Source organism: Penicillium odoratum (assembly GCF_028828045.1).
Source record: "Penicillium odoratum strain IBT 22623 chromosome Unknown utg000001l_segment0_segment0, whole genome shotgun sequence".
Lineage (NCBI taxonomy): Eukaryota > Fungi > Ascomycota > Eurotiomycetes > Eurotiales > Aspergillaceae > Penicillium > Penicillium odoratum.
Genome location: NW_026643143.1, coordinates 2,559,460 through 2,572,735, shown reverse-complemented (window position 1 = coordinate 2,572,735; position 13,276 = coordinate 2,559,460). Strand labels below are relative to the sequence as shown.

General features: G+C 47.2%; 6 protein-coding genes across 6 annotated transcripts; 3 read left to right on the top strand and 3 right to left on the bottom strand.

Annotated features, from left to right (window-relative positions):
* Positions 1-941: 941 nt before the first annotated feature.
* N7520_000971 (CocE/NonD family hydrolase) lies at positions 942-2,708 on the top strand (the record flags this gene model as incomplete). Its single annotated transcript, XM_057134906.1, has 1 exon — positions 942-2,708. One exon carries the CDS (start codon positions 942-944, stop codon positions 2,706-2,708), a length of 1,767 nt encoding a protein of 588 aa, XP_057000842.1.
* A 645-nt stretch (positions 2,709-3,353) lies between these two features.
* Positions 3,354-3,806, top strand: N7520_000970 (uncharacterized protein; the record flags this gene model as incomplete). Its single annotated transcript, XM_057134905.1, has 1 exon — positions 3,354-3,806. One exon carries the CDS (start codon positions 3,354-3,356, stop codon positions 3,804-3,806), a length of 453 nt encoding a protein of 150 aa, XP_057000841.1.
* Positions 3,807-4,680: 874 nt separating this feature from the next.
* On the bottom strand, positions 4,681-6,304 carry N7520_000969 (uncharacterized protein; the record flags this gene model as incomplete). Its single annotated transcript, XM_057134904.1, has 2 exons — positions 4,681-6,119; positions 6,175-6,304. 2 exons carry the CDS (start codon positions 6,302-6,304, stop codon positions 4,681-4,683), a joined length of 1,569 nt encoding a protein of 522 aa, XP_057000840.1.
* Positions 6,305-6,729: 425 nt separating this feature from the next.
* On the top strand, positions 6,730-7,991 carry N7520_000968 (uncharacterized protein; the record flags this gene model as incomplete). The annotated part of the gene is made up of 4 exons (XM_057134903.1): positions 6,730-7,418; positions 7,483-7,586; positions 7,638-7,769; positions 7,822-7,991. The coding sequence occupies 4 exons, from the start codon at positions 6,730-6,732 to the stop codon at positions 7,989-7,991; spliced, it is 1,095 nt and encodes a 364-aa protein (XP_057000839.1).
* Positions 7,992-8,076: 85 nt separating this feature from the next.
* Positions 8,077-10,434, bottom strand: N7520_000967 (uncharacterized protein; the record flags this gene model as incomplete). The annotated part of the gene is made up of 4 exons (XM_057134902.1): positions 8,077-8,376; positions 8,433-8,715; positions 9,008-9,082; positions 9,149-10,434. The coding sequence occupies 4 exons, from the start codon at positions 10,432-10,434 to the stop codon at positions 8,077-8,079; spliced, it is 1,944 nt and encodes a 647-aa protein (XP_057000838.1).
* Positions 10,435-11,223: 789 nt separating this feature from the next.
* N7520_000966 (putative CECR1 family adenosine deaminase) lies at positions 11,224-12,991 on the bottom strand (the record flags this gene model as incomplete). Its single annotated transcript, XM_057134901.1, has 2 exons — positions 11,224-12,821; positions 12,874-12,991. 2 exons carry the CDS (start codon positions 12,989-12,991, stop codon positions 11,224-11,226), a joined length of 1,716 nt encoding a protein of 571 aa, XP_057000837.1.
* Positions 12,992-13,276: the final 285 nt, after the last annotated feature.

Genomic DNA, 13,276 nt, shown 5'->3' with positions numbered 1-13,276 from the left:
GGAAAGGCAGCGTTTTATCACAAGGAAAGAATGAGTCGAAGATCAGATCTGGATTCTTCGAAACCAGTAGTAAGAACATGTAGAAAGAAACGCGAATGGTGGACCGGAATCTGAGTATACTAGACACAAAAATGCTTTGCGTCGAAAGGACGAGAAAAGGAAAGGTTGAGAGAAAAGAAAGTAATAGAGGGGAGGGTGAAAAGAAGAGAGGGTTTGACAGCGAGTGAGGTGAAGCTTGAATAGTTTTGCCAGGCAGTAGCAACACGTCGCAATGGTATGATATGTGACAATTGATAACACATACATCATAAATAATGTATCTGATATGATACTGAGTTTTTGCTTTCTATGCATCGATCAAATCTGGATGATTGTCACTGACTTCCTTGCAGTACTCTATTTATACTACGCTGGACCTATGCCTTTACGCCGTAGTAAACGTAGTGTGTGAAGAGATATTATAAGTACTCAATGATTTAATCACAGATAGTAGCACTATTAGTATACCATAGATATCACTTTTCTCGAGTATCCCAAAATCGATATAATGGTCACATGGATGTATACTATGGTGATTACCTCGATGATCTCCTTTAAAACGGTTACGCGCTAGTCAAAGGTGTCGTAGCCCGCAAAAGAGCCCTAAAATATGCTAGCGATATCTATTGGTGGCTTGAAGATTTGTCTGTTCCCATTACAACCATTACTTCCAAATATGCGTAATTTGATTTGTAACGGTGAATATGATATTTACCTCGGCTTTGACCGGAACGACCTTCGGCTGGGCAGGAGCGAACCGAGAATGTCTTAAGTGGGGCGATTTACTGTCTCGGGACCACATAAGGAGTATAGTATCTGAACCTTGAAAGTTGTATTATTTATATCATTGTCCCCAAAGGTAGTAACCCTCTTATTGGATATCATCGGTCTTTTTCGCAAACATGTCAGTCAAATTCAATGTCGAGGTTCCGTTGGAGGAGTTGAAGGAGCCCGACACCAATCACGGAGGATACCAACCATTGAATCCACGCAGTGAAGTCCTTTCTAAAGGTACTTCTACTGCCCCAGGGAGACGCATATTGTCTTGTGATATCCTCGTTGAACATGATGTTTCAATCACTGTGCGCGATGGTTGCAAATTATATGCCGACATCTATCGACCCTCCAATGCTCCACCACGGTCAACTCCGGCTATCCTCTGTTGGAGTCCTTTCGGGAAAAAGTTCAATGGCATTGATTCTCTTAAACTGATGACACCCTGGAATCTCGGTATTCCAGATGGGACACTCAGTGGATTGGAGAAGTTCGAAGCTCCCGACCCGGCGCAATTTGTCGATCGCGGATACGCCATCATCAACGTGGATTCTCGGGGTGCATTCGATTCAGAAGGTCAAATGGCCATTATGGGAACTCAAGAAGCGCAAGATGGATACGACGTGATTGAGTGGCTTGCTCAACAACCATGGTGCAATGGCAATGTTGGGATGGCTGGTAACTCACACCTTGCCATCGTGCAGTGGTTCATTGCTGCCCTGCAACCCCCATCTTTGAAAGCCATTGCGCCATGGGAAGGATGTGGAGATCTTTATCGGGAGCAGTTTGCCCGAGGAGGTATCTACGGAGGAGATCTGTTTGACCACCTTATCGTCAAATATATTCTGCGCGGTCGCAATGGAATCGAGAGCTTCCGAAAGATGTTTCAGCAACACCCTCTCGCAAACGACTGGTGGAACGACAAGCGACCTGACATGACGAAGATCAACATCCCTACCTACATTACCGGAACATGGACCAACACTATGCACGGTATGGGAGCGATCCGAGGCTGGATGGATGTTGATACACCTCACAAATGGCTTCGGTGGCACCCATACCAAGAGTGGTATGATATTTATGCGAACCAGGAAGGCCAAGAGGAGCTACTCTCTTTCTTCGACCACTATCTGAAGGACATTGACAATGACTGGGAGTCGACTCCGAAAGTGCGAATGGCCATTTTGAAATATGGAGAGAATCAGCCTTTGGAAAATGTGATCGAAGAGGATTTCCCCATTCCTCGCACAGTTTACCGAAAGGCATATCTCAATGTGGATGGGGGGTTGACTTTGGACACAGCTCCATCAAAGACAGGTCAAATCTCATACAATTCCGAAGACCCGACAGACATGGCGAAATTCACGTACACATTCCTCGAGCGGACACAGCTTGTCGGTCTTCCAAAAGCAGTGCTTTACATGCGCTGTGAAGATCTGGATGATATGGACGTATTTATCGTCTTGAGTAAATTGTCTGCATCTGGAGAGCAACTCCTCAACCTTAACATTCCCTGGACCAATCTTCCTGTCTCCAAAATATCCCATATTCCGGAAAAGGAGCGCACGGAGGTCATTCTCTACCAGGGGCCGACTGGGATTCTCCGGGCCTCTAACCGAGAAATCGATCCATCACGCTCCATGCATCCAAATTGGCCATTCTACACGCATGAAAAAGAACAGAAGGTCCAACCGGGATCGGTGGTGCAATTGGAGATTGGAATATGGGGAATGGGAGTAGAATACGAGGCGGGTGAGAGTCTGCAGCTGTGCATCAGCGGTCATTATCAAGGAATATCCAACTTCGGCACTAACGAGCATGTTCATAATCGGGGAAAACACTGGGTGCATGTGGGTGGAGAGTATGACAGTCACCTAATTCTTCCCTGGATTTAATCACACTCTCGCATCCTACATAGGAAAGGCCTTATTTTTTTTCTTCTTGGTGATCGTAAGCCTTCTCTGTTTTATTCAACCCGAATAGTAAAAAAGTGGTCCGTAGATTGTCCAGACCTCTACTAATCGGATACTGTACTCGTGCTTTTTTGTGGCTGACGGACCAGTTCTTGGAAAGTGGGTCATCCTTTCAGTTGCGTACCTACTACTTAGAGTATCCATAATTGCACCTACTAGAGTATCCACCGAGATAGATTCCGCGAAGCTAGAGCATTCTAGCAAGACACAGTTCTAGCTAGTAATTTAGTAGCGATAGATTCTATACCTGAGCAACTGACATCTTCGGCGGAATCACGATATTTCGCTGGAGAACTCGAAGTTGCTTGTTTGATATGGAGAGGAAGGAAGCTGCGTCATTTGCATTTGGTTGATAAGGCTCCTGAAGTCGTAATCTATACGGATCACGCGTCTACAACTGGCATAGCATCACATGCGCATCTAGGTTCTTCGGCTACCGATAGGTCGAATCATCGACTTGTAAGGTGCTGCCTATTTCTGGAGTCCTCATTCACTGCATTGCATAAAGTATTCAAGCTTTTCTCTCTCGCTATTCAATCTTCTCTTTTTATCCCCCTTCTCTTCACTATGGCTCAACCACTCAAGGAGAAGGAGCAAGGTGGTCTGAGAATTCTTCCGGACAGTCAGAGTGAAAGACTCCATGTCTTCGAAGCCATCAAACAGCTGCTGTGGCACTGCAAGAAGCTAGAAGATGACGATGCTATCGATGATATGAAGAATGCTACACGTTTGAAGCAAATGAAATACGATGAAATGGTCAAGGACTTCATGGTGAAACTGCCCCCTGACGGACAACTCGACGACCTCGCGCTTTTTGTCACTCGCAAACTCATGAGTGCCCGGAAATGGAGAGAGATGTATCCCATCGTCATCGATCCTAACCACAACATCAAAAGAAAAGCGTATACCTTGTGGCAAAACAGTCGTTATATTGGCATTCGGAATCAACTGGATTGCCTGTATCGGAGATTACATGTTGTTAGGTCACCAGTTTCGAGGACAGTTTCCCTACCTTTTTGATTCTGAGCGGCATACAGGCGATCGCGGGCGAACATCAACTTTGGCAGACTAACCCTACCTGTTGACGCGAAGATCGACATGGGTAAAACCATGATAACAGAGGATGTCATTTTGCTTGACGGCAGAGTTCAAAAGCGTCCAGAGCTGGACGTCCGTCATTATGAAAGAGTACGCCACCCGGAGCATCTTTGAGTTTTCTCATTGGATTGTTGTGCTGCAGGCTGTGGGATCTCGCGATTGTTTCATCCACAATATCGATGAATTGCTAGCACTTCGTGTCACAATGTAAGGTCCAGCTAAACATCAGTTTTCAACCCGCGTCACTCCACCATTGATGTATGACTGTCTGCTAATGGGAATTATGAGGAAGGAAGCGTGGGATGACTTACGTTGTACCCCTTGGCAGGAGAAGGTGATGGACTAACTTCCCACGTTACCTCGATGTCTTCCTGCAAGAGCCCCTCTTATCGACATGCCGGTAGGCATGAGCTACATTGGGATTCAGTTGAATATGCAGAAGTGCATAGACGACAACGCCGCCCAAGATTCCCTCTCCAACCTCAGCTTTCCACTCAGTGGTCGACTGATCCTCGCAACAGTAAGACATCATCCGTAACACCCACTGCAATTTTATATACGCGGCACAGTCTCACATCAATGCACGGGATTTCATCTCAGTACTGTTCTCTGAGCTAATGGTTCCGGCAAATAGGAAGGATATTCTATCAAGAATAGATTAATCTCTTGATTAAAGTAGACAAATGGCGCTGCTGCATGGGCATTCACTATGTAGTTAATACATAAGATGACACCAGTGCCGAATACTCCCAAGGCATCTACTTTGCTATATATCGTTGAAATGCCGATTGCCCTGTCAGTCATGAATAATCCATCGATAAGCCAACATCCGTATCTTTGGTCCAATGAAAAACACCGGGATGGCGATGAGTGCCAAAACAGCACAAATAACCGACTCCACAATCATTGTACCATCATACCCAAGAGTTGTGATAGCCGGCAAAGTAGCATAACTCAGTCCAAAGGAGATGAATCCACGGCCTGCACAGACGACAACCAAGTATTGCGCTGCGCGCTCCGGGAAACTATCCACGGCATATGTTATACCCACAATGTTAGCTCCCAAAAAAGCGAAGAAGCTGGCATTGTAGCCAACAATTACGGCGCCGACGTTCCATTGAGTTGGGTGAGACCCCGCCTGTCCGTAAATAATACCGCAGATCACACCAACAATAGCCGGAATCGCCATCATGAAGAGTCGATACTCTGGTTTGTAGTTGCCATTGTTCCGCCGGCTGAGAGAGCGGATGATCAAATCACCTCCGTAGCCAAGGAGGGGGAGAAAGATGAGACAGCAAACAATCTGCCCCGCTTGGACATATCCGAGAGATGTGAAGGCGAAGCTGTAAGGTGGAGCCATCAAAATACTTGAGAATGTCGATGATTGGAAAACATAAACTCCAAGATTTGCGCCGTTGAGAAGTAAGAGCCAGAAGATTGTTGGAATACAGAATCCCTGGAGAATTTGCTTGTAAAAAACAGCAACATCCTGCAGGCGTGGCTTCAGAACGAAAGGCTTCAGGTCATCTTTCCAGCGACGAGGCCCATATTGCCCAATATCAAGGACAGTCCCGTGCGCACTGACTATGGCATTCTCCATGGCATCAATCACCTTTGGATCAAGGACAGAATGTCCTCGGACTGCTTCTTCTGGACGCTCAAAGCGGGACTCTGATACAAAGATGACGGAGAAAACAAAAACAACGGCGTTCATAATGGTGAAGAATCCATACCACCATCTCCAGCCCCAGGCTGAAACCATATATGTGGAGACCACAAAGAACATGCCGGCGGCGATGTTTTGAATGAAGATAAACCATGCAAGCTTGTGACCACGTTCATGAAGGAAATAGATTTCCTGGATAATCGTGGGAGACAGAGCCTCACTTTGCCCAGCCGCAAGAGACATGATGTTGCGACCTGCGATGTGACTTCCTAAGCTCTGCGAGCACTGGCACCAGATTCCAGCTCCGATAAGGAGAAGTATGGACCCGAGGAAGACGGGCCTACGACCCGCTGAGTATGCCCATGGCATGGCAATCAAGTTGCCAAGACCCATGAAGAGAGTTGGATAGGTCATCAGGTCATTGGCCTTGGCTTCTTGTCCTGGGTAGCTTTGTTGGACCACAGAGAAAATGGGACCCATTCCAGAAGCCAAACAAACAGCTGTGCAACTGTATGCTGAGACGAGAATTAGTAGAGCCCATTTTCGCCATGGGGGAAGGTTCAAAGGATCTAGTAACATAATTCGTGTTAGAAGGTGGAAAATAATGTGGCAATGAGAACATACCCTTGGGGTCAGCAGATGGGGTCGGTATGAGCACCACCGCATTATCTCTCAGCAGCTTGACTTGTCTAGCATCATTGCCATCATCAAGGTCTTGCGCTATCTCGAGGTGACTCACGTCCGTCTTGTCCATGTCTAAGTCGTATTGTTGAAAAGGAAGTAGACTGGAGGGAACCGATCCATAGGATGAAAGTTCCCACCTTACAGGCAATCTCAACTTTTATATCTCAAAGCTCATTCGCTTGGTTGGGATTTTCAATGCCTCCCAAGGTTAGCCTGACTCTACCCCATGTTCTCTCCACTTACCGAGCTGCGGGAGCGAATAAGAGTTCGGGTTAACAACGCGGTTAACAACGCTAATAACGCCACCAAAACTAGAAAAGAAGACTAGCCAGCCGAATAAAATAAGCCGAACCGAATAGAATAAGCCGAGCTGAATAGAAAAGTCTCTCCAATGTAAAGAGATGTTATAAAAACCAATGGTCTGATCAGAGTAGATGATAGCACCATTGGTATACCACAGATATCACTTCTCTCGAGTATCCCAAAATCGATACAATGGCCTCTACAACTACTAGTACAACTAGTGCTACTACCCGCCTGACAGCTCCATCTGGAAGACTGTTCTCGCAGGGAACTGATGTGCGTTATGGTGATTTTCGCGATGACCTCCTTCAAAACGGTTACGCGGTAGTCAAAGGTGCCGTAGCCCGCGAACGAGCCCTGAAATATGCCAGTGATATATATCAGTGGCTGGAAGATTTGTATGTCCCTATTGAAACCCTTATTCCAAATATGCGCAACTTGATCTCTAAAGCTGAATACGATAGCAACCTCGGCTTTGACCGGAACGACCGCTCAACCATTCACAAAGACCACCTCCCAGACATCACAGAAAAAGGCATGGTTCTTGGCTATGCCATCTCGCATGAATCATTCGCCTGGGGCGTACGCCAAGAGCCCGCCGTGATCGAAGCATTCGAGAAGGTGTACGACACTGAAGATCTGATTGTTTCCTTTGACTCGGTCAATATCGGCTTCCCCAATCGGAAGGATATCGAGCCCAACACGCCATGGCCGCACCAGGACCAGGATCCCGAGAAACCTGGATTCCGCTGTCTGCAGGGTCTTGTCAATTTACTTCCAAATGGACCAAAGGATGGGGGCTTGATGGTTTGCAAGGGTGCTCACTTGCTGAGTGAAGAGTTTCACGCCAATTTCAAAGAAGAGGAGAGAATTTGGTCTTGGTAAGCGGAATTCATACTTGCAACTTAGTTATCAGCGAAGGGTGACTAATTTCCATCAACACAGGACTAAGGAGTGGTATGGATTTACTGCAGCTGGACAGGCCTGGTTGAAGGAGAAGGGTTGCGAGTGGATTAAGGTCGAAGCCGAACCTGGCGACCTGCTTCTTTGTAAGACTCTGTTCAACGAAGCTCCCTGTGGGTAAGAACTAACCGGCTTAGGGGACTCGCGGACACCCCACTACAATGTGTCCTCGGAGACGGATCAGGATCGATTCTGTATTTACACATGCTTCATGCCTGTCGTAGATGCAACAAAGGAGCAACTCGAGACCAAGAAGAAGGCATTTGAAGGTATTTTTTTTTGACGCGAAACAATCGAGGAATCTTTACTAACTCTTCTTAGAAACCAAAATGACCACCCACTGGCCAAACGCGATGCACGTAGTCGAACTGCCTGTGTATAGAAATGGCGAGCCGGACCCTTACCAACGCTCGAAGCCCCGCAGTCCAGTCCAGCTGTCTGAGCGAGGCTTCAAGCTGACAGGTATTCCTTATCTTGAGCAGATGGCTTGAGATTCCCTGGTGTCTGTATTTTGAAGTGTAAAAGTCTTTCGACTTTTTGATTTAGTCAATATTATAGTAACAAATATCAACAACGTCACTCGCTATGATCAAATAAATGACTCAAATCGTTCCAGTCCCAGCCAGCCCAGTCAAGGGATGTTGGGCCCCAGGAAAAACCCATCGGTGGGATTGAAGGATCCCGACTAGTCGAATATGATTCGCCCATGAATGCAGCCGTAGAACTTGCACTTGCTTCTTCGCGTAATTCTGGTGCTCTTCCTTCCAGACATGCCAAGATGTGTTGGTCCAAGCCGTTTAGAATCTCATCAATATTGCACGCAGTACCATGTCTGTAGTACGCTTGTTTGGTAAGCTGCATAGCAGCTTTCATCATCTACGCACGATGCAATCACGTTAGCACTGACATTCAGTGTAGAGGATGATACTCACCTCGTAGTCAGAGCGAATTAGTAACGATTTCCGTTCGCAGATGATATGAACAGCAATCGTGTATACTGCAGCCAGTGGCGATGCAAAGGTTGTCAGGTAATTCGGTACGCCCGAGTCAACAAGTGTGACCCAAAGCTTCACCATATCCCGAGCAGCTTCGATGGCCATAGTTGGACCATTAAGAAGCTGCTGCTTCCATGGCTTACCTGCTGCAAATCTGTTGACTACTTCGTGTAGTTCCTCTCTCGTGATGATCAGTGTACTTCGGCTCAAAAGAATCATGCTGTTCGGAGTTATGTCAGTGATGTGTATCGCAGATGACGCCAAACATAAATTTAGAAGTGGGAATTGCTCCACATTACAACCCCTAAAACTTGAAATCGTACTCTAGGCAGGAGACTGGGTGGGAGACTGGGTGGGAGACTGGGTGGGAGACTGGGTGGGAGACTGGGTGGGAGACTGGGTGGGAGACTAGGTAGGAGACTGGGTGGGACACTGGGTGGAAAATTGGGTGGGAAATTGCGTAGGGCACTGGGTGGGATACTGGTTGAATGTTGATTAAAGACATGACTTACGCGGTGTAGTAGTAAAAGGAAAGAAATGCGACCTGTGAGTCACTTTGAAACTCCGACATCGGTGTTCCTCCAGGTCTAGGAGAGCCTCTATTTAGTGGAAAGTCGTAGGAGGTTAAAAGAGCAAATGGTGGCCGATCTTACCTGTATTTATTTGGAAGATTATTTTGCCAGTCCTCAAGAAGCAAGATCAATTCTCCCCCGGTTTGCAGTTTCTCCTCAATTGCCTCGTCCACTGACTGTGGCAGCCATTCTTCGCGCCGCCAAGCTCTAGCAGAACGTTCCTGGATTTCATGGAGAATGTTTGCCAGCCCAATAGACGCTCTTCGAAATTCTGAATCCCCGCTCTTTTCTGGGTTCATGAGCCTCGTCTGTGCTCCAGATAACCCGCGGTCCCAAATCATGGACGGTCGACCACTCTCAAACGCAAGAAACTTTTCGAAAACATACATGCACCACCATGTTTGGTCTGTGGTCTTCTGGTTTTCGGCGATTGGATTTTCTGCATCGAACCCCATATGGCATGTGTGATTAATTTCAATAGACTGGGCCATGGACACACCCATTGCAAGGACATCCCACGCCCAGACAAGCCTATCGCAACTGCGAAGGATGATCGCAAAAAGAAGGATCGCTTGAACAGACTCTGGGGAGCGAGTTGCGACAAGATGTCCAAGTAGTGAATTGCAGTATCCAATGTAGGATGATATACTCGCTCTGGACCCTTCTGATGCGGGCATAACCATCACCCCGGCCGTGATAATTAGATAAAGCAGTGCCTGATGAGAGGGCGTCGAATCCTCAAGTATGGGCGCGGACTCCTGCCATTGTGCCAAATTGCGGTTGTAAATTCCTTCCACTGTAGCCCTGTGAACAAAGGGAAACAAGCGATGAAGAGTTTCGAAATAGGAGTTAATCAAGTCACGCGTTTTCTCCGACGAAGGGAGATCGGGGGCGCAACGAGGAAGAAGAGTTGTGAATTGATTATTGATAATGGGAGAGACGGAAGTGATCTTCGTTGCTCCCAACCGATAAAATGCAAGGTCCAACCATTCTGTCGATAACTCAAGCATGCTATTGCCATCCAATCGGGGTATCATGGGCAATCTGCCTGTTATCCAACGCTCCCGACTCCAACATTGGGACCATAGCCGCGGGCGATCCTCTGCAGAAGTAACAGATAAAGAGTTGCAATCGGGGGAAATGGGCGTTATTTGCGTAGTCGTTGAAACGGGAGCACCAGTGCGTCGTCGCTGGGCGACAGGTGCCCCATCGCGGCGTTTATCGGTGGTGATGCACTCTATCCCAGCTAATTCACATGCGTGGCAAGGTTGCTTTTCATCACAGCGTGTTTTTTTCGAGCGACAGTAATTGCAGGCATACGACAGCCGCTTGCGCTTAGTGTTTTGAGGCTCAATTAATTCGTTCATCTGAGATATTTAGATTGGAAATGATTGAAAGAAAGAAAAAAACGAAGAGAAGAAGTTAAAAGTAGATAGTGGCTGCTGGATTGAGCCAGCGCCTCCAACAAGACTGGATTGCGAAGATATAGAACGATTCGCCTCGAGCTGAGCTGGTGCCTGTGTCCTTAAGACTGGGTAGGAAATTGGGTGAGTGTGAGATATGTTTATAGCCACTGGTAGAGAGAGAAGGAGCGTAGGCGGGCACACTAATGGCCGAATAGCCTGGGCAAGTTAGCCCGAGGCTATTGGTGGGCTGGGGTGGGGTGCATCACCACCGATAAACGCCAAGATGGGGCCTGTCGCCCAGCGACGACGCACTAGTGCTCCTATTTCCACACAAACTCAAATCACACCCAATACACCCGATTGCAAATCTCCATCTATTACTCCTGCACGGGATCATTCTCTGTGACAAAGTTACCTGTGGTTGACATATAACTCAACGGACCCTCCTGATTTAGATTGATTGACAATTTCGAGTCTCCCTTAAGCTACTTTCCTTCTACAAAGATTCGACTTAAGCGCATTAGATCACTCCGCGAAACCGCCTATTACCTTTATAATAAAGGGACCTAAGAGGGGTAAGACAGGTGATCTATTTCGTGTCTCTTCAATTCAGCCGCTTATCTAAAATGATGGCGTTACCATTGACTGATTTGACGGGAATCTCATTGATCGAAGCCTAACATCAGATTCATATTTTGCGTAGATAAAATCTCATGACCAGGAAAACAAAACAAACAGTCTATTTTTTTTTTAATCATCCTCATCAAACTCCGCAAACTCCATTACCACCCATTCACAGAATTTCTCAAATTCAGAGTGCCATTCTCGCAAGCGAGCAGCCTTAATTCCCTCGCCCAAAATTCCCTCTTCAACCTCAGCCTTCCACTCAGTGGTCGACTGATCCTCGTAGCAACTCCACCGGATCGAGTTCTGTACCATCATCGCAAGTCCCGCAAGATCAACGTTTTGAAGACCTTGCATGACCTGCCAGAAATCATGCGTCAGTCCGTTCTTTCCATGGCCAAGAATAGCTGGATCGTCATTGCAGAGTGACACAGGGACACCCCTGGATAGCATGGCTGGCAAAGGATGAGACTTGATGGAGCTCGTAAGTCGGAGGATCTCATTGGATATGGGGCAACATTCGACCAAGATTTTCTTCTCCTTGATCAAGTCGATGAGCAGCGGGTGTTTATACAGGGAGAATCCATGGCCGATTCTCCTGGTTCCCAAAAGGACTGCATCGAATAGGTTATGGTCTGTTTCAGTGCCGTCTCCCAGAGTCTCGCCGGCATGGAAAAAGAACGGGATGTCTTCTCCCTCTTCAGCACAGCGCTTCTTAAACCAGAACAGCACCGGTACAAAGTCCACAAGGGACCTACCGGTGTCTTCTTGTCCGACCAAATCATATCCACAAATCAAATCCGGGAAGGCCTGTTTCATGGCGATGCATTGCTTCATGTCTTCGACGATGTTGGCGTTGGGGAGCATCCGCAGACCGCACCAGATGATTCGCGCTTCGTAAAAATTCTTTCCTTCCTCGGATTCCTTGAACCGACCCAGCTCCTCCTCGAACACCCGAAGGAACTCTCCATTATCTGACTCGGGGTCATTGCTGCCTTCTTTCCGGTACAGGTTGCGGAACACGATGCGGAACTCGACATATCGAATTCCATCAATCGCAAGTTGCCCTAACATACGACGCAGGCAGGTCCGGAAAATCGGTTCATACATCAGGATAGAGTTGATTACCAAAAACGTTCGCTTGAAGATGTCCCAAATCGCATCGACACCATGGTGGTGCTGGTATGAGTGTTCTGGCATGATCATACATCGACTTTTTACCCAAGCTCGGAATCCCTCCTCTCCACCGTTAGGGAATGAAGACGCTGCGGTCTGGAGGGGAACGAGGGTTGAAGCTTCGTACTGCTCAGACCAAATGGCAGCCTGATCTGTTGCAGTTTGCGATGTAGATGAGAATTGGAATCCGAAAAGAGCCGTTTCGTAGTCTTTTGTGGTAATCAGCGGTGCTGGCGCGGAGATATGCATTCCTGGTGTTGAGAACGCCTGATCAACCAAGAAGTCGATGTCGAACATCGCATCCATGTGGGCGTGCAGAAGTGAACCCTTGGGCATCTTCTCCACGATTTTCCACAAGTTTGTCTTCTCCATGCGACCTTTGGCATGATGGAACATGACACCCGGGTAGAGAATCTCGTCCGACTGGTGGGCAGTGGCCTCGTCTAAACCTTGTGTCCATACCTCGTTCTGTTCCCGAGCTCGGATCTGAGAGACAATTTTGCACGCTCGTGCAGCAATAGGAGACAAGGTTTTCCGGAATGTGGCGTCTGGATGGGTTATTTAGCATGTCTTATCCCAGTGGTATCAATCTCATCATACCGTGACGCCGTTTCTGCTCCTCTAGGATAAGGGCATCGCGTCCCTTCAGGTACTTTTGAATGAATGGATCCTCAACCTGAGGGATTCCTTCCTCCAACTCCCACTTATCACTTTCCATGGTTTTAAAGTATAGGCAGGGGTTTAGTGGTGGTGTTTAGTACTGATGAAGATCTGGGTTGAAGAGGGGTAATCGACCCCACATCCGCTTTCGGGTGATTATAACCAATCCGCTGGGCATAATATAGGATAATTTGTATAATTAGGAACACTCCAATAAATCCGATAGATGTTAATCTCTTAAACTAAGTCAATTTTCCGATATCGGTAGATCACCCAATGAAGCTTTAAAGTCCTTGAGAGTCGTAACCCACGAGTGTACATATGCAGTGAATTTAACACATAA